General features: G+C 46.9%; 1 protein-coding gene across 4 annotated transcripts; it reads left to right on the forward strand.

The window, feature by feature from the left end:
* Positions 1 to 7,222: 7,222 nt before the first annotated feature.
* On the forward strand, positions 7,223 to 25,944 carry SPINT1 (serine peptidase inhibitor, Kunitz type 1). Of its 4 annotated transcripts, XM_042038530.1 has the most exons (11): positions 7,223 to 7,379; positions 7,562 to 8,034; positions 15,600 to 15,751; positions 17,152 to 17,290; positions 18,405 to 18,575; positions 19,246 to 19,272; positions 20,196 to 20,321; positions 21,240 to 21,290; positions 22,063 to 22,233; positions 22,919 to 22,975; positions 24,010 to 25,944. In XM_042038530.1, the coding sequence occupies exons 2-11, from the start codon at positions 7,605 to 7,607 to the stop codon at positions 24,204 to 24,206; spliced, it is 1,521 nt and encodes a 506-aa protein (XP_041894464.1). In that variant the 5' UTR covers positions 7,223 to 7,379; positions 7,562 to 7,604; the 3' UTR covers positions 24,207 to 25,944. The 4 variants fall into 4 exon arrangements, with proteins under 4 accessions (XP_041894464.1, XP_041894465.1, XP_041894463.1 ...); XM_042038528.1 differs by lacking the exon at positions 7,223 to 7,379 and having other exon boundaries at positions 7,394 to 8,034; XM_042038529.1 differs by lacking the exons at positions 7,223 to 7,379; positions 21,240 to 21,290 and having other exon boundaries at positions 7,393 to 8,034.
* Positions 25,945 to 27,244: the final 1,300 nt, after the last annotated feature.

Below are 27,244 nucleotides of genomic sequence, written 5' to 3' on the forward strand. Positions count from 1 at the left end.
CCAGCAACATCTTGTACAGAGGGTGGTAGAAAAAACAGCAGGGCCATTACAGCCCCTCTTTTCATCCTTCATGTGAGGGGAAAAAAAAAAATCATTTTCAGATGGGAAATTCTGCAACTTGCTTTCACATACGTGAAGAATGAAGTATTAAGGTATACCTGAAACTGATATTATCTCCTCTGTTTTTCTGACAGCCTATCAGAAGATAACTGTCAGCTTTTTAATTTTAGCAGCTTTACCCATTTTTCCTCACTGCTTGGCTGTATCCTCCCTCTAATCTCACTCCTAAAACTTCCTTATTTTGATCAAAGTTACACAGAAAAATCTGTGTTGAGAGGCTCATTGCATACTCAGTGACTGCAGATTCTTCAGAGATTCTTAACTAATGGAAACCTGGCAAAACCCATTGAACTTCTTATAATGCCTTTACAGCTATTGACTTTTCAAAGGTTAATATGGCCTAAAATGGGCAGACATTCACAAGGTAAGTCGGGACCAAAGGACACACACTCAGGTGACAAGTTCTCGTCTCCAAATAGAAGTGCTCTATTTTCATGTTCAAGGACTGACATATTTGAACGAGGAAAACAGGGGGAAAACTGTACTTCTTTGGTCCCAAGAATCCACAAAGAATTGGCATTAAGACTAGAGAAAGAGGACCAGACTTAAAGGAGAAGTTATCTGTTATCACTGAGTCACTCCCAATATCTGCAGTGGCTGAAGGGCTGGCAGGGAAGCCCCTCCCTTTCATGCCCTGTGCTGACTCTGGTGCACTCTATTCAGCAGTTTAGTTAAGCTCTACATGAAAGACGGGCTTTGCCCTGTTAATATTCTGCCATCATGGCTGAATTTATGAAGCAGAGGATCCAGAAGTTACAGAGAGCTGTGAGAATGAGGGAAAAGGGAACATAACCTGCTCTAGTAGCTCTTCAAACAGCTTGAACCACTGTTGAGTTGTGACCTCACTTGAGCTGAGATGCCACATCTGAAGAGGTCCACAGGGCTGTACTCTGAGTAACAGAGTCACGCCATGGCCTGTACTCTATCCACAAAGTAACAAAAAAGGGGCATGAGCCCCTTGTGCCTTCGTGCTGCTCGATCAGTGCCACCCTACAGCTGAACAAGACGTTCAGAGGATGATGTCAGAGGCCCTCTCAGGAAAGCTGTAAGCCAAAATGAGCCAGATTACAGGATGTTCATCATACTGCTTTGGCTTATATCAGCCTTGTCATGAATTCTTTGTAATAAGAAGGTGGCAACATAGAAACAAATGTTTACTGATGAAGCAGGCCTCCTCCAGTAATAAACTATTTTAATCTATGATTAAAGAAAGAGGAAGAAGCAAATCCAGGGCAAGATCCGTCCTCGAGGGTGTGGTAGAAGTTCCTGCAGGCACAGGACTGGGTGCCTCATTCAAGATAAGGGATATTGTCCCCTTGAATGAGGCAGCATCTCCTACAGGTGCACCAGCCACCTGCCAGTGCTAGTAAATGCCAGCTGCCACCAAACAAGAAGCAGCTTCAAGACTTCCTTTGCAGTGCCTCACCCCATCCTGTCCTTTGCTTGCATCAGAGCAGATTCACATGGCCAAAGGGACAGAAAGACATTCACCATTTTATTTGGACAGGATCTCAGAGATCTCAGGCATGGCTGGGAGATGGTATATTATTTTCAACCTAGTTATCTCTCCCTATAGCCTCAAGCATATAACCTGGACCACAATTTCTGGAGTGAACACACATACTTGGGCAAGTAAGTCATCTAATCAGACAACCTGTTTTTTCACAAGAGCTGTGCACACGTAAGCTCCAATGGACCTCCTGCTATAGCTGCTTGTGATCATATCCTCTGCAAATCTGCATATCATTTATGTTGATGAATAAAGGGGGTTTAAACATGGCCAACACATTTGAATTGTTAGACTGAAAGAAACACTATGCCTCCATCTCCATGTGGGTGACCTGGGGTTGCTGATCCTCCAGGCCTACCCTAAAAGTGAGGTGCCTCTGAAAGGAGGGGAGGACTCAGTACTGTGGAGCTGGACTTCTATGACTCTCTATGGTGCCAGAAAGGGCCACCAAACCAATGAACACAGGCATCATAGTGCCAAGCTGCTGTGACACTGATCCAGGCAACAGAGCATCCAAGGCCATGAGTCAGATTCAGTTACACTCCTCTGTTCTTGAAGCTAGTAATCTCCATCCCACACCTGTGACCTATGCTGGTGCTTTTCTCTTTCTTCCTGAGCTGATGACTGTGGTGTGTTCTTAATAATTCAGCAGGGCCTCAGCTCATCTTTCCACAGAACCAGGTTGGCCCCTTTCCCTTGAGTCCCAGCTGAGAGAGGAACATTTCCCTTCAAGACAGCAGAAGCCACTCTCCACCTGCTTTAGAAAATTATCCCTTTCCCTGTGGTTGCAAACGTGATAGTTAACACAAATTAAACCAGAGAAGTCAGCAGAGGTGACTATATCAATACTACAGTGACACCACAAGGTAAAGAGGTTTTGGACCTTCCTGGGAACAGGAATAGGCACAGAAAAATACTGTGCAACAAGAGAATGTAGCCAGCACTGGAGATCTAAAAAATCCAGAGCCCTAACTGAGCAACCCCAGTACACTCAGCATCTCAATGTCCATCATCCACTTTCCTTATTTCTCAGTGTCTCCATGGAAGCATGGAAACGAAAAAGGCCCAGGGTTCTAGTGTGAAGAGGGAGAATACATCACCTCTCACCCTAAGCTCCTGGAGACTCAGGGAAGCACACTGCGATTTCCAGCTCATATAGTCTCCAGCTTCATGTGAGAAGTACTACCACCTTCCCACCAACACAGGCTGAGGAGCCACTACATTCTTCAGACCGGTGTCAGTGATCAGTCTTACTCCTTTCTCCTGACAGGCTCGCCTTTCATGAGGCACTGAAAGGGCACAGACAAGGAATAATGGCAAATGCCAGAGGAAAACATTTCCCAGTTTGACTGATTGGCCCAAAATTGAACTGTTTGGCACTGTCTCAGAGAATAGAGAGGTCTCAGGAATAAAGAGGTCAGGCAAACTGGCTTGCCCACCTGCCCTCCCTCTGGCCTCTGTTACTGGCAGTCAAGCAAAGCATAAATGCTAATGTCTCATCAGCAGTTGAGAAGGGTAAATGAGAAATAGTTGTACCTACTCCTTTGGCACACCAATTTTCCTTGTCTGTGTCCATCCACAGACATCCTGGAGGTAGCAGGATGAGTAAGCATCTCCACTGAGGAAAGAGACCCCCTTCCCCTTGAATACTTAAGTCATGCTGACAACATGAATTAGATACCAAAATAATTATTTGGGGATCTTTGAAAACGTACCCATGTTGTTCATTGCTCTCCCTCATTAACTCTGCTCTTTTCCTAGAGGAAGAGGCCTGAGGCACTGATACCATGATCAATGTTTTCATGTAGCACAGAAGTTTCAGCAAGTCTTTGGATGGTAGAGTTGGAGACAAGAAAAGCACTGGCTGAGTAGTTGAAGGGGATCTTCCTTGTTTTCCAGCCTGCTTTCAGCATTTTAGGCTTGCAGAGGCTGTACAGCTCTTGCACCAAGAAGTTTATTATGACCCAGTCGCCCTGAAAGGGTACAGTTATATTTGCAGGGACTGTAGTACGCACACCTGCAGGGAAATTGCCATCTACAAGCAGAGCGGAGAGCAGACTTTCCCAGGAGGCACTAGCAGCTGGCCTGAAGGTGTTGAAAGAAGATTTGTGGGGATGCAGTTGCTGTAGGAAGTAATGGAGAAGGAGAGTCTATAGGGAGCCCTATGACAAATCCTATTCCACTCACAGGTGCTATGAAGAACAGATCAAGTTGTCTGTGGGAACTTCAGTGGGAATTGTAAGTTTATTCTTGTTCCTGCAAATTGAAGATTCTTTGCTTCACATTTCCTGACCTATCTCCCTGTAGAAGCCTAGCACAGACAGGACAAAAATGATACTTTATTCTGTAACCAGTCTAGACACTGTTTTCCCTTCTTCTTTTCCCAGTGCTCCTGCCCTTAAGGGTTTACCTTGACCAGCAACATTAAAATAAAAACCAGTGCCATGAAACTGTAGACAAGAACATCCACAAAGAAACAATATACCCTCATTGTAACTCCCTTCCTCAAAGCTACCTCGATGCAGTGGAAATGGCTCTTAGGAGGACTCAGCAGCGTGTCATCCTTTCTCCTGCTTTGTTCCGAAGGACCAGTGGTTAGTCATAGCCTGATGAGATCCCTTCCTGTCTCCTTCCTTTGCCACATCTTTGTGCCGTCACTTGCATCCGGATCTCACCCCTAAACCACACCAGGAGGTTTAACCTGAGGCAAATGCAACAAAACAAGCAAGCAAACCTGTCTCCCAAGTGTTAATTACACACGGAGTGGTTCCCAGGTAAAACACAGCAGAATGGATTTGCCTGCAGCAGCCGGTGGGACAGGCTGCTGTGAGGAAGTCATTGCAGATGGTGATGCCGTGGAGCTGGGCTGTGCAGCGGGGCAAAGGGGAACCTGAATCAAGTTTTCCTGATTTTTCTGCCTGTTGGAGTCACTTCCTCCTGGAAGGTGGGCATCCGGTTGCCAACAGGTGCTGTGATCTCAAGAGCAATCACACAGAAAGAAGGCAGGTGATGGAGGCTCCTGCACTGCATTTGTTACAAGGCATGCATGTCTAAGACCTCTTTTAATCTTAGTCAAATATTAAACTATGATGTGGTTTACCCCCTGAGTCATCCTCGGAATGGTTATTTCCAGACTGAGAGCAGACACTTCAAAGACAGACAAAAGTTAACAATGACTCACTGTTTCAGGACCCCTTAAAAACACTCCCAAGTCATAAAATCACACACCCTACTTTCCCTTCACACTAACATGAATAATACATGTCTCAGCTGCAGCCGTGGGAATTTATTCATTTTGCAGAAGATGAGGGCTGTAATGGGATTTCAAGGTTAGGAGAGGAAAAATTGAGTTACCAAGTTGGAAGAAGAGCTGCTACCACAGAGAGAGGTTCCGAGTAGAAATCCTTGATCTTGAGCACAATCTCAATTAAAATTTTAATTACTGAATCCCTCCAGAATAAACTGGGCATTTTTAGAAACTGTGCTACCTTTACTGAATATACTGAATAAAACTATAACGTTTTATAAAAGTATAAAGTGACTGTAGAGACAGTTAGGGTAAACAGCAGAAAACCTTGCAGCAGAATTTAGCACAGCCTTCTGCTGATAGTAAAAGCCATTAAGAACCCCTATTCTAAAGGCTAGGCTTCATCCTTTTATGAAGGGGCTCATCCTTTCATAATTTTTTTTTTTAAAGGGGGGGGAGACATTAGAGATGCCAATCAATGAATCCTCCCAGCTCTGTGTCTGCAGGAATTATGTTACTCTTATATTGCTAGGCACAAGCAAAAGAGACATCATGTCCCTCAGGTTTGCAGGAAAACTGTGACAGATTTTGTAACACAACACTACTGCTGAGGCAGATTTAGTTATTGCCAGTGAGACAAAAATACTAAACTGCAGTGTTTAGACACAATTCTGCCAGTGTGGATATCCAAACACAGTCATTGGTTTGCTGTGGGGTCAGCTGCTCCCTGAGCTCCCTGCTCCTGTGTCAGGAAACTGCACTGAGCCTCACCTGGCTCCACTCTGAAGGCTTTGAATATGTATCCAGGAAAAATCTCTTCCAGGTTAAATACAAGAGAGAGCTCCCAGCAGAACATCTCAGGCAGTGCAGAACAGAAGAATGAGACAACCTTGTTGTCATTTTTATTTCTCCTGCATATATTTAAGTGGTCAGCTCCCCCTTTACTGCTTGCATGGTCTGCAGGCAGGTCCAAAAGACCTGATTTGGAAATGGAGTGGGAGACACCCATGCTTCTTCTGACAAAGATTCATAAATCCAGTGAGGAAATCAAACATCTCTTTACTCTGCAGACATGCATGTTTCCTCCTATCCATTTTCAAGGGGGTTTTTTATACTTTACCACTGCCAGATCAAAGCAATCCCCTTTTCCTAACAGATGTCAGTACTATACAAATGTCAACATCAAGCCATAGAAAGTCATGAGAGGTATGGAAAAATAATATTCCCACAATATTATCTTCCCATGGTGCTTGTGACAGCCAGGAGACAGGAAACATGTCTCTAAGGACTCTCAAGTATCCTTTGAGGATATAAAAGGCTGGATCAGAGGTACAGAAAGAAACAGCAAGAATTGAAATGCTGGACGCCAGAATGATCCCCCAAACCACAAAGCCAATTGCTGTTTGATACATAACTGCTGCTCACCACCTCTTTCCAAAGACATACCACAAAATGCCATCTCAGATTTGCTGTTGTTATTTTAAGTGATGAAATATTTCATTATAAATAATGTCCAAGCAAATTACCAACACTCCCAGCTTTCCTAAGCACAATGACAGAGGGGTAAGAGCAGTTTGCCCAGGGGTATTAGGACTGTTTACAGACAGAGGGTGTGGATGACACAGGTGTATGTGTTGAACAGAGGAATTTGATCGTGGATCTGCAAGTAGAAGCACAAAGGGGGAAAATACATGGATAGGCAGCCTTTGTATTCCCATGACCCCAAACAGCACAGTCCTGCAAGGCAAGGGCACTACAAATGGACTGTAGCTAACCTATATGAGATTGAGGAGAACAGTGAAATGCTGCTCATCAGTGGGGGGTGATTACTTAAAATTTCGCTGCTGTGGTAGCAGGGGTCCTGCCCTCAGGCAGCCTCCAAGTATGATCCCAAGTGCTTTCACTGAAAAAAAAAAAATATAGTGTCCCAAGAGCAGGGAATTCATTATTTCGGGATGTCTGCACTGAGCACAAAACCTCTTGCAGTAGCAACGGCGGTGGGCACTGCAGATAGGGCTGCAAGGCTGACTCGTTTGGGTTAGCGAGACACGGGCTAATGGTGCTCCGGGCCACTGACCACACCGGAGCACAAGGGCGACTGCCACAGGACACAGATCGCCTGCTTCCCGGCTTTCAGTTCCTTCGAAGCATCCTTAGCACGGGGGTGCAGCTAGCACCCAGCAGGTGGGATGCTCGTCTGGAGCGCCTGCCCTCGCACCTACGGGAGCGAGAGAATCGCTCTCGGCCCTGTTCCAAGGGGAGTAGAAGATCGTATCAGCTTGTCTCTCCTCCCCTTCCTCTTACGCAATTCAGTATGCAAGGGAGTGACTTGATTTTTTTTTTTTTTTTTCTTCCTCTCTCAGGGAATTGGTTTTCACTTCCTGCGCTCGCCGTGCCTTTGTCTCCGCTGGACGCAGCTGAAGGCGCACCTGGGGGGTGAAGGCACAACGGGGCGGCGGGGACACCCCGCTCCCAGCAGCAGCTTCAGCGGAGAGCGCCCAGGTGGGGGGCTGGGAGCACACGCCTGGGGATGAGGTGCAGGGTCAGGGGACACACCGGCTACCTCGGGGAGAGCCGGAACCCAGAGAGCAGCCTCGGCCATGCTCCGGCTCCCTCTCGCCCCGGGTTGGCATGCACTTGAACGCCGTCCCTCTTAGCTTCATCTGTCTTCTCCCTTCCTTTAGGAAAGGATTGAAGTCTCAAGACAGTGAGAATCGGGGCGCTAAGATGGCCAGAAGGAGTCCGGGTCCATGGTTTGTGGCCTGGGTCTGCTTGCTGGTGGTGCTGGACTTGGGCGAAGGGCAGAAGGAAAAACCCTTCGGTGAAATGTGCCTGGAGGACTTTACGGCAGGGCTGCCGGATTGGGTGCTGGATACAGACGCCTCCGTCCAGAATGGAGCCACCTTCTTGTCGTCCCCCATGGTGCATCGGAGCAGGGACTGCATGAGAGCCTGCTGTAAGGACCCCGCTTGTAACCTGGCTCTCGTGGAGCAGGGCCCGGGCTCGGAGGAAGACCACATCCAGGGCTGCTTTCTCCTCAACTGCCTCTATGAGAAGGCTTTCGTTTGCAGGTTTGCCAGGAAGATCGGCTTTCTCAACTTCTTGAAGAAGGACGTGTACGATTCTTACCTGGCAATGCAGAATCGCAGACCTAGTGGTAAGGTGCCCGTAATGAATCCCTGCAAGCCGGGTCTGGAAGAGCATTAATGGTTACTGGTGCCAGCTCCTGTGGCCATCATATGAGCAGCAGTGCTGCCAAACGCTCGGGGTAGAGCGAGGCTAAAGATGGTGTTTCTGTATTTTCCTCTGCCACAAAGGTTTTCCCAAACCCTGATACTCATTTAAGATCTGTGCCTCAGTTTACCGATTAGTAAATGAATAGGGAAATGCTCTTTAACCTGTTTGAAGCAGGTGGAGTGTGTGATTACCAAAGTCTGAGATTTTGCTACTTGGCAATGTAGAGAAGAAGGTATTGTTTTTCTTCTCCCTTCCCCTGGGCCTTTGAGGTTGGAAAGTGAAATCCTCTAAAAAGCTACACATCACCAGGTTTTAAAGGGCAGCATTAATCTCTTAATTGCTCAGGGGCTGGAGGCAGGATGCAATCCAGTTACCTTTATTTAACAGCAGCCTGGATGGTGAGGTGCCTCAGTATTGCTCTGCTTGTTGGGGCTGGTCCCTGCTGCTGGAAGAGGAGGAGCTGGGGGAGGCTGGTTATAAAATTTCCCCTTTGGAGGTGGGTTTCTCTTCCCCAATCCCTGTTTCTCTGCTCTAAAAGATTGCACGTGGACACAGAGAGCCAGGTGGAAAATGAAGTAATCTGAAGCTGGCCACCTGTCACACACTCTGCTCTCTCCAAACTCTTGCAGCATGTTCAGAAACACTAAAAACACAGCAGTTCCTCCTTTGCCCCCTCCTTCTGTGTTTTGACTGAAGCCTGTCAAGGCTGGCATGTTTCTAGCCTGGCTGGGACTTTGGCAACCATAACTGGTTTGTTTGTTGATCGCTGGTCAGGGCTATTAGGGGATATCTCTGTGGATAATCCTCCTCACACACCCTCCCAGCCCACCTCTGGGAAGGAAAGGATCTGTGAAGATGGCAAGGGGAACATCCAGGTGGGTGCAAGGGCTTGGGCTCCATGATGTGAGCTGAATAGGTCTTTGATTTTCTGCTGGGTTGTGCCAGCCTTGTGGGTGCTGGAGGTGGGAAATGGCACCAAATCCCACACTGACCACTTCTCCATCCTGGGTAGCAGTGGGGGGGTTTGCAGCAGGGCATCATCACTTCTCTCAAGCAGCCCTTGGGTGTTGCTGGTTTGAACAGCAGTGTGGCAGAAGTGGTCCCCCTGGTCCTCTGTCCCTACTTGTGGCTTCCTACTGGATTTTAGGGCCTTTTGGTAAATGTGTCTTGCTGTTTCAGTAGTTCTCCTGCATCTCTGTTCCAGGCTCAAAACACTTTTCACAGGAGCTGCAGTTAGGGAGGAACTGAAGGCCACATCACCAGCACTGGAGGTGGCATGGCGGCAGCCGTCTAAACTCCTATATGCTTTGTTGTAGGAGGAAAAGGGAATGCATCATCTCCAGTACATCCTGATTTCACAAGATTAGATTAAAATACAGTGGACTGTTGAGCAATTCAGTCTCTTTACCTTTGTGGACCAGTGCCTCATACAAGAAGATTGCAAGCCCCTCCTCCCTTGGCTGGTCCCAGGGTCTGGCATTCCATGTGTGCAGATCTTTAGAAAGTGTCCTAGGGTCACCAACCTCTCTGTGTGACCAGCAGTGACATGTTTGCTAAAATATGGCACCGAGCTGCAGCACTCCAGCCACCAATATGCAGTTTCTGTCTTGCAATCCATCCCTAGTGCTCCTTTCACAAGTCCTGGGATGGCTATGGTGAAGCAGAAAGACCCAGGAGGGCTTATCAGTGAGAAGTGAAAAGCACTCCAGAAATGCAGTTCGGGTTACTGTGCCCGGAGGCGGCCGTGCCCCTCCTCGCTCACGTGGGGCTTGCGCCTTGGACTGCTGTGAGTGTAGGAAGGGCTCGGTCTCTTCTACAGCCGTGTTTGACCCTCGGAGGATGCTGGTGCCAGGCGGGTCTCCAGCTGGAGTGACAGACTCTGGGCAGTTCACCACTGTGTATTTGGATCAGCCTGCGATGTTCGCGCTGTGCTTTGATAGGAAATGTGTTTCCCTCCTCTCTGAAATTTTTAGGCATTGTCTTTGATACCAAAAGCTTTCTGAATCACCTTGAATGACACTGGAGGGCTAGCAGGCAAAAGAGGCGAAGGGAGTTACCTTACTGGAGAAATAGCTGGGTCTTTCTCCCCACAGCAGTTGATGAGACACTTAAGAATGCAGATCTCCATTTTGATTCAGATACAAACCAAAAAAATCCAAACCAAAACCCCAAGCCCCTCCAGCCATGATGCTGGAATTGGGTCCATGCAGGACCTGTCTGAGCAGGAAGGTGGATGCCTGGCTGTCACTGAGGGGGAAAAGAGGAAGGGCACAATGGGGCAGGTGCACGAGGCTAGGTGAAGGAGCCTCTGGGCACTGAGCATTTCCACCTGGCAGCATAAGTAAACTCTAAAGCAGTTTTGCTTCCGGACCTTTTGGGGATGCCTGAAGAGGCCAGGTGAAACAAGTGTTAAAGGAAGCTGTTTTCAACATGTCAGGTCTTCCTCCCAAATGTTCATAAGCAAAAAATCTTGGCCCAGGTTTTGGACTGGAGACAAAACTGTGTAGTTTTCATGCTGTTGTGCTGTATCACTGTTAAAATGTGACGTTTTGTGACTGCTCTGGAGCCAAGGTTATTGTTGGCCCCCTGATTCTGGCTCTAAGGGTCTGCAGGAAGCTTATCTGCTGCTTTATCATGCATTCCTTTCCTCTGTGTGCTGCTGTCAGGTGTCCTAGGAGCCTGTACCTGTGCCACTCTTCAGACACCCTCTGCAATGATAAGAATTAAATGCATGTTTTTTCTAGTGGAAAATGAAATACCCAGTTAGTGATCCCAGTGGGTAACATTAAGCAAAAACACACACTACTACTACTACTACTGCAAGGAGCAGACCTGTTGAATTGAGAGGTTTATATATGTTTAGGAGGAGACTAGGTAGCACCTGAAAGAGAGCACACAGCTGGGGGCTGCTGAATGGGCAAATTTAATCTTGGGGTGTTTCTGGAGCCTGATGGAAGTAGCTGAAAGCTGGGAGAGTGTTACAGGGAAAGCGCTGTGTATTCTTGCAGTGCTCTTGCTCAAGCATCCATGGCAAGAGTGTTGACAACTGAACACAGGAACAGGAGTACCTGCTCAAACTCACTGTAGCCACTCTTACAGTGTTATGACTTCAGAAAAACCTGTGGTTACAGGCAACGATGAATTCAGCTGAAATCTGGGTTCTGCACATCTCCTGAATGTATTTTCAGTATTTTGGAGAACAAGAGCTTCTGAGTTCTTTGTAAGCTGGTGACGATATCTTGGTACTGTCTCTTGCCTGTTCCAGCTAATGTACAGCCTGAAGTCTCTGATGTTATTGTTAAAAGGCACAATCTTCTTAAATGATTCCTCAGCCCGAACTTTGGTGCAAGTTTTCTGTGTGGCTCATCCGGGAGGGGCAGGCTCACCTTGCACTTTATTGGTAATAATGGAGCCCAGTGTTTAAGTAACTAGCCCAGCTTATTCTGGTCTAGGCAAACCAGTTTTGGGTGTGAAACTGGAAAATAACCTCCCTGAACCTTTGTACATTTCTTGAACTGAACCTTTTGTGGTTATTGTGAATTGCTCAGTGACAGTCTCTTCCTGTTGAATGCAGGGCCTGTGAGTGGGAGACGGGAAGTGCTTGGGAACCACAGGGTTCTGATCAGATATGTCTGCTCCTGCCTCACCGTGGAGGGAGATTTGCAGGCTAACACTTCGGTAGTGCATTCCAAAAGGAGAGCTTCCCAAGAGGGAAGCTCATCCCTCCTTAAATGTTTGGTCCCATGCTGGTTTCCATTCTGTGGACACAGTGCAACTAAAATGAGCAGCACTGGTATCACAGCTGGGGTTGAAACAAGTTCCCCCTTGGCTGATGCCGTTCAGCCCTGAGCTGGCTGCTCATCCTCGAGCTCAGGCCAGGAGAGGGGAAGCTGCACATTCAGTACCCACACCACAGATTCAGAGGCTAACGTGTACTGGAAGGGTCCTGGAGGACCAGCTGGTCTCAGGTGAGACCAGCTCCTGCTCAGAGAAGGTGATGAGCAGCTTCCACTCCACTTGCTGTGCAATTAGTGTTTGGCATGCAGCATTTACTGAAGTGGCTACATCATGTCTTGTCTCCAGAGCCCGAGTCTCCTTAAAGAGACTGGAGGTACAAACCAATCTTTGCTATGATAGCATAAATACTTGTGGCAGAGTCTTTCCCTCTGCCTGCTAAAGCAAATAGGACTGAGGAAGGATGGAGAGAACCTAGTGGCAGCAGCACCTTATGTTATTCTGAAAATATAATCCATTCAGTCATACTGTATTGTTTTCAAGAGGTTGTGTTGACCTGCTGTGTGCAGCACTTATGAACCACTACAAAAGCCTCTAGAAACTAATGCTGAGAGCTGCTTGGCTGTGCATGAGTTGTTAGAAAACTGTATGGCTTTATCATGACTGTATTTTCTGCCCAGACAGGATAAAGCCCTAAAGAAAGAGCCTGTATTTCTCTTTCTCCAGGCACTATATTGGGTTGCCTTGTTTCTTTCTCTCTCTTTCCACCTCAGGCAAATTATAGTGTGGCAGTAGTGTCATCCTTCATTACCTCTGCCTGTGGAAATGGAGAGTTTTCTACTGTGGATGGGTGAGAAAGCTGTTCACTTCTGAATGAATTCCCTGGAAGCAATGCAAGAGCAGAGCTTTAGCATTTGTGAGAAGAGCCACACTGCTGCCCATCTGCTTGTGCAGCAGACAGGTTCTGCTGGCTTCTGATGCTTGAAATCTCCAAGGTCCTGTGTCTCATGGGCGCTAGAATTTGGGTGGCCTCATTTTTGCTCCCGTCTCTGCTCCTGCCCTGATCAGTGGCTTTTGTCTCCAGTGAGGTCTTTCCCTTCGTGGTGCCTCGAGGTCCCCAGTGCAAGCCCCACTTGTCTTGTTTGCAAGTTGCTCCTGCAAAGGCAGTCAGCAGTGGGCTGTAAGAGCCCCTTAGTCACCATGAGAAAGCTTTCCAGCTCATTCTAGTGACAATCTCAAATCATTCTGAGGTATTTTTAAGCATTGCTTTGTAGTCTCAACTACTCAGGGTGTATCTGCATAAGCTCTGGAATGGAGGAAATCTGGTTTTTTATAGATCCCAAGGGCAAAAGCTAATATCTGAGTTCCAAAAGAGAAAAGCCTCCAAACTGTGAGCTTTGCAAGTACATTCTGCCATGGGATTTCACTGATGCCTGCAGGTTTGCATAGCGAGGTCCCTAGTGGGGTCTCTCCCCCCACTTAGATGCTTACTTTTGAAGCCTTCGTAGAAATTTATTATCTTTTAAATTCCTGTTCCCCCATCAATTTTGGTCCAAGTTCACTCATTAGAGGTGAAGCTAGTCAAGCCACTGACTGCATGAGCTTTTAAACGGGATGAGATTTTTTAAAAAGCAAAAATCAGGGTCTCAGGCATGAATACGGTGTGAGTAATAAAACTTTTTAAAGCAATTTGGATTTCCTCTATCAAGCTTTCCTCTGGAATCATATTTCCCCTACTGATGTGCTATATAAATGGAAGTGGAAATTGTTGCTTATGAGGTGACTCCAGGAGCATGTTTCACAGTAAAGAGCATGCCACAGAAGCATCATAAAGCTTTAACCTCCCTGTTAATTACAGAGTTTTACAGCAGAAATTTTCCATGGTCAAAAGAGCATTATAGCAGAGGTAACTTTCATTTTTCCTACAGACTTTCAGAGCAAAACAAACTGAGTGTAGAGTCTCCCTTGTACAAGCAGTTTGCTGATACTCACTCTGGCTCAGCCAGCACTTTGGTTCTGAAGCTCAGGTGGAAAACAGCCACGTTGCCAGGGAAGGCTTCTTACAGTCACTGTGGCAGAAATATTCCAAAGTCACTGAACTTTCAGGCATCCTAAGGAGAAAAGGGATAGACTTGAAAAATAAGTCCTTAATTTCTAGTGAGCATTACTCCTTGGCAGTCACCATAGATAAAGAATACTCTTGACTCTTGTTCTGGATGTGAGGAGAGTCAGTAAATTTGGCTAATCAGAGATGGGAACTGGGGAAGTTGCTGACCCATTGAACAGAACTTTTACTTGATCACGCAACCCACGACCTGAAGTAACTAGATGTTTGGTCTGCAATTTTTTGTTTAAAGTGTTCATGCTTAAAAATGTCAAGGCGTAAAACATGATTTGGAGTCATGAGTTAAGGATCAGCCTTTGTGTTGTTGAAAAACTGGTCTTTTCCTTGTGCAATTGCACCCACCTACTGGGCTCACCCTGGCAGGACGGTGGCAGGGAGTAGGCTGCCTTTCTCCCTGGCAGGCTCGTGGTGTTTGCCTAGCAGGAGTGGCAGGAATGCATCCCTTCTCCAGAGCTTGCAGTGGTGTGTACAAGGGGACAAAAGAACTAAGTGGCCTGTTTTAATGTCAGGTTTGTTTATACATATACCTTATATTAAATGTCCCTTCAGTAGACTGCAGCAACAGTCAGCAGCTGGGATCTGAATTCAGATACACTCAAACAGGAAATTAGGAGCAAGTCTGCAACAGCGAAAATAATCAGCTAATGGAGTAATTTTCTAAGGGGTTTGGACACTAATCCTCTTCTTCAGTCACAGTTGATATAACAGTGTAATGGCAGAGTGATTTCTATCTAGCTTATAAATGATGGTTGGTGCCTTTACAAAAGACTCAGGTTGAACTGGAACACTGAGTCTTGGACTTGGTACAGGTGCTACCAGGTGGAGTTTTATGGGCTGAGCTATGCACAAAGCCTGCGACCAGAGACGTTCAGGCCGAAAGGAGTTATGAGTCAGGCTCAATTGTGTCATTGTATAGGCTGTTCTTGCTGGCAAGGGCAGGGATCAGTTTTCATCTCTTGTACTTAGAGTTTGGAAAAACATTTAATAGATTGTGGAAGTTGCTTGTAAGCTAATCCATGGAATGGTACAAAAATAACAATCTCATGAATGGTGTTTTTGTGCTGTTTTAAAGGCATGTATGTCAGAAAGTGGGGTGGAAGATGATCTGGAAGAGAAGTATTTCCCATCCAAGTCTCACAGTGTGTAGCTCTGGCTAAATACATGAACACAGTGCTTAAAGAGAGTGATAGGAATGATGAGAGTCAGGTCCACATTCTTCAACACCCATATTGGGCCATCTCCCTAAGAGAAGGGTGGAGATTGCTCTGTGCTGTTCTGTGAGGATGTGGTCCCACTCTCAGAAGCACAATGGCTGTAGCCACGGGGCCACCCTCTTATGGTGGTTCCTGTGGACAGAAGTGCCCAGGGAGCCAACTGGCTCAAAGGCACTGCCGTAGTGGGTTGTGGACTTAATAAATCAGTGAGGGCAGTAATAACAGTACTGACTGCCTGTTGCTTGCTCAGGCTGCAAGGAGCATAGCTGTATAAAAGTGTTTTCCTTTCAGCAGTTGAAGTCTGGATTGATTTAGCCTGGAATAATCCCCCTTCCTTGTTTTCCTGTAGTGGAGACAAGGACTGGACCCTTTAGCCTCTTACCCAAGCCTTGTTCTACATTTCTTCTGCAGATGACCGTCCTCCAACAGCCCGTGCTGTCAAGGACATGAGGGTACAGCCGGGGGAGCCAGTGATGCTGAGAGGCACAGAGAGCACGGATGACCATGGGATAGTCAGCTATGAATGGAAACAGGTCCTTGGCGACCCCTCTGTGGAGATGAAGGTAGGGAGCTGCAGGAAATAAGCACCTTGCTCAGTGTCACTTGTGGTCTGCACTAGGTTGGTCAGTCAGAGCTCTGACTTAAAGGTCACCTTGTCCTTCCCTCTTCAAGCCAGTCCACCCAGGAGCCTGTTCCCAAAAACTATGGAGCACTCCTTGTGGTTGCCCTCCTCCTCTCGCACACTATTTGGAAGTGGCATTTTTGGCTTCACCAGGTCTCAGACTCCCTGCATGGGCTGCTGTCTCAAGCCTTCCTGAGCAACACCTGATCTGCCTTAGGTGGGAGCAGCTGAGAGGGCAGAGCTTCCGTGCAAGAGCTGCCTCTGGTTCCAAGTTCCTGCAGTTCAGTGAAGGGCCTTCTCTTAGTTCTACTCTGTCCACTTCAGTGCATTTCCTCTTCTGTCTCTGAACAATCCAGCCTCAGGCTCTGCTTTTGTTCTCCTGGGGCTTTTCCTGGACTTTGCCTCTCTTGAAAGCGTAAGTTCTTCTTCCTATTTTATCTGAGCTGGAGCAGAACTCATGTCTCTTGTCTGGATCCAAGATCTCTGGGGTATGAACACTGCCTATTTGATAGAGGCTAAAAGTGAATTGTAGCTTTAGAAGAACAAATTATTTCTTTTAAACTTCTGCAAAATGCTTTGAAAAGCCATGGGGCTCATATGGAGTTCTTGTGGCACCTTTTGGAAGAATTATGAAGCAAATGAGTACATCAGGCCCACAACTGATTTTGAACATCAGCAGTGACAAACTCTAGAATGCAAAGGGGTCTGTGTAATTCAGCAAGTGCTCCTTTCTTTTTCCCTTTGCCCTAGCCCGACCAAAGCAACTTTCATGGAGGGAGGGAGGTCCCCTAATATTATGCTGTATTAACAGCATTAAAATGATGTATGGCAAAGCTGTGTTCTTTTGAAACCTAATCAAAACCAGGGATAGCATGGAAATGAAAGTCCAATTCTGTTGTAAATATAGAGGAAAAGTTTGTGTCAATAATATTGTAGCTTTCGCTTCTGACAAAACAATTAAATACACCTACCTTATTCCCTATGTGCTAAGTAAATGATTCATAATAGGTTTTAAGTTTTAAAAAGTAAAATAAAAACTACAGGTATTTCTGTCCTCTCCAATGAGTTCTATTTTCCCTTGTGCTTTCACAATGCCCCAAAACATGAAATATCTAATTATGCTTGTGATACTTGTTCCTTCTGCTATTCCAGCTGGGTACCAGTCCATGGGTTTGGGGGGATTGTCTAGCACTGAGACATTTTTCATGCCAGACATCTGCTTGAACATTTCCATCCAACCTCCATTCTCCCTAATGCAGGAACATGGACCTTGCATAGCTTCAGTCACTCCTTCCTTAGAAGTACTTTTCTCCTACATAAGCCTTTCTTTTGCATTCTCAGAAGCATGAAGAAGATCAGGTAGAAATCTCCAACCTCCAGGTGGGAACTTACGTCTTCCAGCTTACTGTCACGGACACTGCACAACAGCAAGACTTCACCAACATCACCATCATGGTGTTGAGCTCTGAACAGACAGAAGGTGAGCCTGAGCCCACACATATCTACCTGGAGTCCTCGAGCCTGCTCTGGCATTACTGGTGCTCCTCTCAGAGGGGTAGATGGGAGAAGAGCACAGCCAAGACACTGGACTTGCGTGTCGGCTTTTCCCAGTGAGAGTCTGCACTACTGCCTTTCACCAGTAGTGGAAGGTCTCTGAATTCACAGTGATCTATTTTGGGGTTTTTGCATACTTGTGCTGGAGATGAGGCCTGCAATAAGCCCATCTGTTCTGCCTGTCCTTGCTCTCTACTGGGTGACACCAGAGTGGATGAAGCTTGGGGTGCAACTGAGGTTGTAAAACAGGAGAACGTGAAAGGTCCTGTTGACTCTGTGGTTTTGCTGTGACGGCCCTTAGGTTTCAGGGTAGGTGGAGTCGTCTGCAAGACATTCAGTGTATCTCCGGGTTTATTTATATTTTTTTTTCTTTAATGACTTTGTTTAATCATGAAAATGTTCAGCATTACAAGTGTATCAGAAGTAAGGAGTTCTTGGACAAATGGTTGACTAGTAGCTAAGCAGGGGATGTCTTCTCCTACCTCAGGCACCATAAAAATATAAGAGCAGCCATGTCAAGTGATGCTAATGGTCTGACCAAACTCCAATACACTGCATTCAACAGTGTGCAGAGGTTGGTACTTTGGAAATAGTGTGAGAACATGACATGCTATCAGTGAATCTCTACTATGCTTGACTAATCCCCAAGGATTTTGCAGCTGGGAGATTTTTTTAAGCAGAAGATGGTGTCTTCATGTTTAATAACCATGTATGAATCCCTTTTTGACCTCATGTAATCTTTGAAAAGCAGCAACCTCCTGAGGTAAGGAGCTTCACAGCTTAACTATGTGCTGTGTGGAGATGCAGCTCCTTTTGTTTAATGGATGTGACACCTTCTAATTTGGTTTTGTGACCCTCCCTTTCATATAAAAAAATTCAATCCATGATTCCCTACTCTTCTTCTCCATGTTGGTCAAGATTTTATAAACCTTTCAGACATGTCCTTTGGAAGATTTTGTTTGCCCTCAGATATACAAAACAGAAAGTCTTCCAAAGGACTGACCTAACCCCAGACCCTTTTCTGTTAACTTTCTTGATAGAGCATTGTTTGACTCCGAAGAAGGTGGGCTGGTGTCGGGGATCTTTTCCACGCTGGTTTTACAACCCAAGCCTTCAGCAGTGTGAAGAGTTCATTTTTGGTGGCTGCAAGCCCAACAAGAATAACTACTTACGGGAAGAGGAGTGTGAACTTGCCTGCAAGAATGTCAGAGGTGAGTCCTTCAAAAACCCAGCCCCGTCTTTCTCATAGGGTCGGGATGACCCTGTGGACAAGTACTGCAGCCTCTTGGCTGAGAGCTAGTTACAGCCCAGTAAGCTGAGGAGACTGGGCTAATTATGGATGGGCAGTCATTGTCTTAAGCTGCCAACCTATCTGACCCAGCTCCTGAAGCACTGGCCAGTGTCCCTGGTATTCCTCTGGCTGCAGAAGCCCTCACCAGATCTTTGTGTCACATCTGAGACCTAAATTCAGAGAGCAGCATTGTGCAGTTGGGGGCCAGAAGGGCTTTACTCCCAAAATGAAATTAATCTCCCTCCTTGGCACCCTCAAGCCACTGAGAACAATTTACTGCTGTTCAGATAAATGGGCTGAGCCACTGCCAGGCCCATTGCAGTGTACTGCTTAAAAAGCGATGTTACAGCCTTGGAAAAGAAAAACAATTTGGAAATGGTCTAGCTCGTGGTGGGAAGTTCCCCTGTGCTCCTGCAGGCCTACCTCACGTGGGTACAACTCATCTAGGTCTCTGAGTGGCAGGCATCCATATTTCACCTCCCTAATCAGGGCTTCCTTGCAGAAAACATTAAGACAATATAAAGGTGATCTTAATCTGACAAAACAATGTGGTGGTAAATTTATTTTTATTTTTCCTCTTGTCTCTTCAGGTTCTGTTGGTGGGCGACAACAGCCAGGTGAGTCTTCCATATGACAGTTCAATCCTATGCAAGCTTGGGCTGAGTGTCTCATGTCCATTCCTGTGGCTTTTGATTAGGACTCAGTCTGGAAAGTGAGGCACTGGAGACTAATTTCTTTACTAAGCCTTTCCCTTTCATGTCATAGGATAATTTAGGTTGGGGATTACCTCTAGAGGTCATCTGAGCCAACCCACTACTCAAAGCAGGTCCAGCTTTGAGTCACATTCTGTTGCTCAGCACTGTATCCAGTCCAGTTTTGGGTATCTCTGAAAAAGGAGACTTTACACGTCATATTGTCAAACTGTACCAACGTTTGATGACCCTCATTATAATTTTTTCCCCTTATACTGAATTGCTTTCCCTTGTTGCAACTCCTGTCTGTTGCTGTTCATCCTATTACTGTGCTCCAAAATGAGTCTGTCTCCTCTATAATCTATCTTCTCCATAACTTCATGCTAGGTCTTGTGCTCCAGCTCTTGCTGAGATTTACTCTTATGCCAATGTCTTTTGTCACTGGGGAGCTCAGAACTGGGCACAGTACTCAGCACTTGGGACCACCTCTGGAGCAGAGAGGTTTGAAGCTCTTGCAGCCCAGTGTGCATGTTTCAGTTTGGCTTTCCTAATTTAATCCGCCATGCTTGGGTAATGTCTCCATATTCTTCCTGAGTAGCTCATTCTTGCTTCCACCTGCTATGTACTTCTTTTTGAGAGGAAGCATGGCTGTTTCCAGAACAATGTTTCATTTATAAACAGGAATTTTTTTTTTTTTTTAGTCTAGGGTGGCACTGAGGAGAGACCTTTACCAATCTGCCTTGTTTCTTGTTTGCCAGCCCTATCAGCAGCTTTTAAGTCCTTCCTAAAGCATCTGGCAGGGAGAAACAATGAATTTTAATGAGCTATCTGAACTGTTTCTGATGCAGTATGCAATGGGAACTGTCAGCCCCCCTTCTTCAGATGCAAGGATGGTTGCTGCATTGATGCCTATCTGGAGTGTGATGAAACTCCCGACTGTGCTGATGAATCGGATGAGATGTACTGTGAACGATGTAAGTACTTCAAATTCTGGCTCAGACAACTTACTATCTGCTCAGGAATGGGTCCAATGTAAGTTACAGGTGCTGAGTCAATGCCTATTGGTGTCTTCTGTTCTTATCTCCTGACCCTGCATTATCTTTCCACAGTATTACATTTGCAGGTTCTGCCATTTCCTGTATCCTTGCTGACTGCAAGAGATGACCTTCCTTCTGTGACGTTTCCTGCCTCTTAAATACTCTTTGACTCTCTTCTCTGCACCTCTCTGTAAGACTTCAGGCCTGTCTTCCCCCTTTCAATATTTTTCTCACTGAATTACCTTACCTGCTCTCTTGGAGTTGGGAAATGGGAAAGGAAACCATTATTTTTTCAAGTCTGTCTGGTGGCACAGTCCCCTTAACATCCTGTTATGCTAACATAAATGCACAGTGGTGAGATGCCCAAATCCACACTATCTCCTCCCTTCTTCCATCCCTCCTCACCTCTTCTGAATTCCCACAATCTCTTTCCTATGTGTGCGTGTTTTGTTGCCTTTTTGGATTTTCAAGCCTATGATTCATCTCTCTTGCTCTCTCTTATATTCTTATAAAAGAGCACTAATGCTCTTTTATACTTCTTAAAACCTGGAGTGACTTTTCCCATACTTCTTGATGGAAAACAAAAATAAGAAAGCAGCCTTTGTTTTCCTTAGTTTTGTCTCTATATCTGTGGATTGGAAATTGGGAAGAGTTTCTTGTTACTACATTTTATTTTTCCCATGTTCCTCTCATAGCTTTGAGATATTTAAGAACATCAAATGGTATCTCCCTTTCTCTGGCTTGTGATAGCAAAAGAATGTACAGGAAAGCTCTGTCTGCTCATGTCTGCATGGACAGAGGCACTTCTTTTCAACTGGTGAGAGAAGTTTTTAACATGAAATGTTCCCCTTGCAGATGCTCGTGAGTTCAATAGACTGCAGAAAATTAATGTCACACATAAGCAAGGTACGTACCATCCAGAGCACCTAGGCTGACCTCTTCCAGCTTTTGGTTTTTCCTTCAGCCTGTTGTTCCATGGTAAAACTACTTCCCTCTGTAAATCCAAAACCAGGTGTAGCATCTGGGTAGTCCCTGTACTAAAAATGAGCAAGGGCCTCTTCTCTGACCTCGAGGACAGCTGTTGTTAGCAGGCTTTCACTCCTGCCTAAACTTTTTCCATCCAAGTAGGTCTCATGCATGTTGCTTGCTGGCCTGTACAAAATTCTGCAGCATGTTTTTTTGGAAATAGTGCAAACCAAAGCAGTGGAGGGGACACAGCAAGGTCTGTGCTTGATCCCATGTCTTTTCCTTTTTTAAGTGTAAACAGTGGACCTATCACTGGGCTGAAAGAGTATATTCCAAGTCACTTAAATGCAGCTCGGTTGTAGAGGAGACCTGAGCCAATCTGTGGTTTCTGTGTGTCCAGGCTCTTCATGTTCCCTTCTGCCTCCCAGGGATGACAGGTCATTTCTACAGGGGAGTGAATCCAGGGTTTACCATGACTGCATGGCCTTATGCTCCTTTTTCTGCTTGCTGGTTGGATTTATGGCAGGTGGCAGCTCACCTTGGCACTGCCAATTTGACCAGCTGGCAACTGAGCAGTGGGGACATGAGAGCCACTGTTGTGGCTATGGATTTCCTCTGCCATGGTGCTTGTGCTCTTTTGTTGTGAGCAGAAAATTTTGCTGCTCTGGGAAGACACTGCTTGGACTAAAGCACCTCTGCCTTGCTTTGCCAGGCCACTGTGTGGACTTGCCTGATACTGGACAGTGCACCGAGAGCATCCCCCGCTGGTACTATAACCCATTCTTGGAGAAATGTGACCCCTTCACCTATGGGGGCTGTGGTGGCAACAGCAACAACTTTGAACAAGAGGAAGAGTGCATGAAATCATGTTCAGGCATCACAAGTAAGCATACATAGTGAGGACTGGAATTTGACTGATCAAACTGGGAAAATCACTTCAGATTAAGTTCTGTGGTCCCAAAGAGGCAGTGCCTTGGGAGCTTTCAGTCAAAGCTGCTCTGCTCTCAAACCCTGGCCATGACCCACAGTGTCCTTCAACACAACCAATGGCTTATGGGGAATGGTGGATCTGCAGCATCTTTCTGCAATGCAGCCTGTCATTTCCCAGAGCTGGAAAGCATTTTGGGTGCTGATGTTGAGAAAGAGACAGAGGATGACAAAACTAACCAGAGATGTGATACATCTGCTCTGAAGAAAATCTAACCTCCTAGCTTGGCTCTAGGTCTCCCCAAGTGAGTGGGGAGAAGTTAAGAAAATCCTCAATGACACATACTAGCCTGAAGTTTTAAACAAACAAGAGAGAGGGTTACACTTGGTACATATTGTTTTGGAGGCCAACAGGAAGAATTCTGCCATACTGTATCTGTTAAGAGGCAAACTACCTCCTTGAGCTGCACTGGGCCTCACAGCCTGCCCTGAGAGCTCAGTACCGTGGCTGTTGAGAAGGGGTGCTGTGTGCATTCAGTCACTTCAGAGCACTGGCTATATGCTCCTCAGAAACCTGTCTTATCCCCTGTTCCCAACCTTCTTTGTAAAAGTTTTCTCCCTTCTCTGTGTTCCCAATTCAGAAGCAGATGTCATTGGCCGAAGATGGGAATCATTTGAGTCCCAAACTGCTATCTTAAGTGAGTAACAATTCTCCCTCCAGATCTTTCTTGTTGCTTTTCCTTGTTCTGAAAAATACTTTGTCTTTCCTTGCAAATAGTAGTCTTCTCTCCCACACCTCTTTTGAAGCTGGGGGAGCAATGTGGGATTTGTGGGATGCTGGCAGTGGCAAGAGACACTTCTGTGCACTGTGCAACTGTGGTCCATTTTTTTCCTGTATCTGTGACTCAGTAGCTCATACAGACACTCCTGTTTTTCTTTCCATCAACTTGCATGAATGTTCCACTGTTCAACATAAAAAATGGGAAGTAAAACTCTTCCTAGGGGCCAATTTCACATGAGGGCTACTAACTTCTACAAGAAAGAAGACTTAAGCAGATATATGAATAATGTCAGGTGCTAGATTGTGGGGAAATGTGATGACCATATACAACCTCTCTACAACATTAAAAAAGCCCAACGCTATTGAAATACAAGTTCTTTAAAAAATGCCACATTAAGGTTATTGTTCTTAAATCCTAGAGAATGATTTAATCTTTAAATTCACACCATCTTGCAAATGCATTGTCCTTGATTGTCTCCGCTGATGCTGCAGGGTTTTGGTTGGCTGGAGAGCAAATGCTCATGCCACTGCTAAGAGCACTTTCCCACAAACTCAGCCTATCCTCCATAGCTCACTCCCTCAGTGCTGTCCCAGCCTGGAGGTGCCTTCTGTGAACACCCCTTGGTGGCCTCCCTGTTGAGGTATGACACAAGGCTGCCATTGCAAAAGGATTTGATATTCCTAGGGTTGTCAGTGGCCAAGCTTGCCAAAGTCACGGAGCAGCCTTTAGAGGGCGTGGTGTATCTGGGAAATGATGGGAAATACCTTTTGGGAGAGACAGGCTGGCTGTGCCTTGGCCATACCCTTATGCCATGCAGCTGTCACCTTTCTTCTTTGCTGGTTGTGCAGTGACCACCCTGTTGTCATGCCTGCTGTTGCTTCTTCCTCGCCACTCCTGCTGCATCAGATCTTGTGTAGCATCCCTTCTAACATGTTCACATATCCCTGCAGGTGCCTTTGAGGTAGTGATTGCTGTGCTCCTCGGGATCTGCATCATGGTGGTCCTGGTGTTCATTGGCTACTTCTTCTTGAAGAAAAGGAAGAAGAATAGCCACCGCCGTCAGCCTACCACTGCTACCAATTCAACCCTCTCCACCACAGAGGACACTGAGCATCTGTTCTACAGCAGTGCCACCAAACCAGTCTGACCTACAGCTCTCTCTCCAGTTCAGCCCTGGGGCACTCCCCAAAAGTTCTGGAGTTCTGTTTTTAGACACAGGTCTGTGCCTGAAGGACTCGTTCTCTGTGAAGACATTTGGAGCATCAGGCCAAGATCTAGCTGTGATTTGGCAGTACTAGTATTTGTGATTGTCTAGGCTAAACGGCTGCTCTAGAAAGCGAGGAACGGGGCGCATTCTGCTGCTCTCTGACATCCATCCCTTCCTAGCCTCAAACAATCCAGTGAAACTCTGAATTACACCTTTCTTCCTGCTCAAACCCAGAGCACAACTTTGCTCAACTTCCTGAAGGAGCCTGGAACTGGATCTGTGTAGCATTCATGTTGGTGAATGGTGCAAGCTCACCAAAGCCAGGAATTTGTTTTCAGTGTCACTTTCTTCCATTCAACCTTGTATTTTCCTCCCCTTCTCCCAGTCCTCTGCAAGGTGCCCTGCCTTGCAGCAGTCTACCTGCTCATGGTGCATCTCTTGAGGTCTGTGGGATTGACATAATCAGCCAGACCTGATCCAAGGGCTCTGTGACACTCTCCAGCAGTTCCTGTTTTCAAGATGGACAGAAACACCTGCTTAAGTCACTAGGCTTTGCTTTTTAACAGAAAAGCACACAGAGTTTTTTCTGCCTGGCTGCTGTGTTTCAGTCTCCTGTGTACAGTACATGCTCACCATTTTTCTCTCTGTGAGTTGCCCTGGTTGCTTTTCCAGTGTTCAGTCTGAACCCAAACACATTGAGAAAATATCTATTTATTCTCACATGAAGTAAAGACCCATACTTTTCCTGCTGATTGTGCAGGAAAGGTGCAGTTTTGATTTTACTGCATGCTCCTCTGAGCACACAGCCTGACTTGAGTCCCTGGCATCTCCCAGAGCAGAGGAGTGGGCTGGATATCACCAGTTAATGTCTGCAGGCTTCCTTGCTCCTGCTGGCTCATCCCTCCTGGTACAAGATGAGCTCAGCCCAGCCCCAAGAGGTCCAAAGCTCATCTCTGGCCCCAAGGCAGCATGTGAAATCCCCGCTTTGGTAATGTCCTGGTCCCAGTCCTGGCCTTATGTGTTCCTCTATAGTCTGTTTGCAGTGAGATGCTTCTGAGCTCTGTCCTGCAGCATCTGCTGGTCCAGGCTTGTACCTCAGTGAGCTGAGGATTTCTGTTGGGGCAGAAGAAGCTATTTGTGAAGTGCCTGATGTACTGCTGGCTGTAGGGCTGGCACCAAGCTCTAAACTTCCAGTGCCTGGTGCTCTTGGAACACTGCTGTGAAGAGAGAGGAAACCCTGTGTGTGTGTTTGTGTGTGTGTGTGTGTGTGTGTGTGTAAGAAGCATAAATCTATGTACAGACTTCAGTTTAAATGTTTGGACTCTTTCAGGGCCAAGGGCAGAGTGGTTCTGAAATGCTCTAGTAAAGCCATGCCCAGCTCAGGACCTCTCAAGTGCAGTGGCAGGAGAGCTGCCTCCTCCCTGGGCTGATGCCTGGGTGGAAAGGAAAGAAACTGCTGCCCAGAGCCTGCTGGCAATCTGGCTGCATGCCTCTCCTCATCACAGGCATCTGCCTCAGCGTTCCTGGGGCTGGTCAGATTCCTCCTTTTCTGTCTCGTATCATTTCTTCCATCTCTTTGTTTTTCCCACAGCCTATCATGGCCTATGCAATAAACCTAATGTCTTGATTTATTTTTTTGCGTGCTCACTCTGATAATAAAAAGGAATTGTTTGTCTTATCTGGCTTGGGAGTGGTGTCTGAGGAGCAATGACCCGCAGAGGGGGCAGGTATCATTCCCATGCCTGCTATCTCGCACCCTTTCATCAGCCCCGACTGTGGTATCTCGGGGGAGAGCTGCTGCAGCAGCAGTCCCATGGCGTGGGGAGGGCTGGAAGCGGGGGATGCAACATATGTGGATACCTGAATAGGAAACTACTGCATGAGGTGTTCTGGGAGCAAGATTATTACCCACTAAGTCACCCAGAGAGCAAGGCAGGGTGTAACCTGAAACTGGGTTCCAGCTGGTCAGACTGGTTTGGGCTTTGGGTCTGAAACCAAAAGCAGACACTATTCTTCAAACAGGAGTTGCTCTAACTGTGTCTTCAGGCTGGTGATCACTCAAGAACTGCGATGTAAAGTCAGCTAAATGTAACTGGCTAATTGGCAGTGGGTTTGTACGGGAACCAGGCGGACCAGCCCTGCGCTGCTGACCCGGCCACCCTGGCTGGGCCTCCGAGTGCTGCTCGAAGCAGGAACGCCTTCTCCCCGCACTCTGCTCTGGGCTGTGGGCTTTGCTCTGTCATGACCACGCACTCTACACCAGCTCTCCCATCCTGCCATCTCCAGCTACTTACGGGCATAAGTGCAGACATTATCTCTCCTGTCCCCTGAAGCGCTGCCCCAGGAGCAGCTCTGCTGAGGCCGGCTCAGCTCGGCCGATGGGGTCAGCGCTCCCCTCCCGACAGTAACCCCTGGCCTGGGATCGCCACCTGAAACCACGGCTGCTTCTCTTCACAGTCTCCAGAGAGAGGCGGGTGCGTGCTTTGCAGCCTCTTTCACTGACACCACACCTTTGTGTCCCCTGGGGTTGGACACAGCCCCGCTGGAGGCTGCGGGTCCGGCCTGAGCCCTCCCCTGCATGGCTTCTGGGCCCGCACCCCCCGAGTCCCACCTGCCTTCAGCCCCTGCACGCCCACCTGACACAAGGGCTCCTGCTTCCCAGGAAATCTCAGCTCTTGGAAATTTTCAGATGGAAACAGGAGCCCAGAGTTTGAAACTTCGCAAAATGAGAATCCCACTCCTCAGGCGCCAGCGGCGAGGAGAGGCTGCCTCGCTGCCTTACTGCCCAAGCAAGAACAGCGTTCGGTGACAGCTGAGCCGCCCCACTGCACTGGCTGTGCCGATCAGGGAGCACGTCCTCCATGTTTCCCAGCTACCAGGAACACGCAGCTGTGTGAAGCTGCTGGCTGGTTTAGGGCAGAGCTGCTCCTCCTGGTGTGGAGCTCCTGGCGTGCTCCCCACTGCTGCTCCGCGGTGCA

This window comes from Corvus kubaryi, unplaced genomic scaffold, assembly GCF_017639235.1.
Source record: "Corvus kubaryi isolate FWS band 111438036 unplaced genomic scaffold, C.kubaryi_AGA036_p1.0 37392, whole genome shotgun sequence".
NCBI classification, from domain to species: Eukaryota; Metazoa; Chordata; class Aves; order Passeriformes; family Corvidae; genus Corvus; species Corvus kubaryi.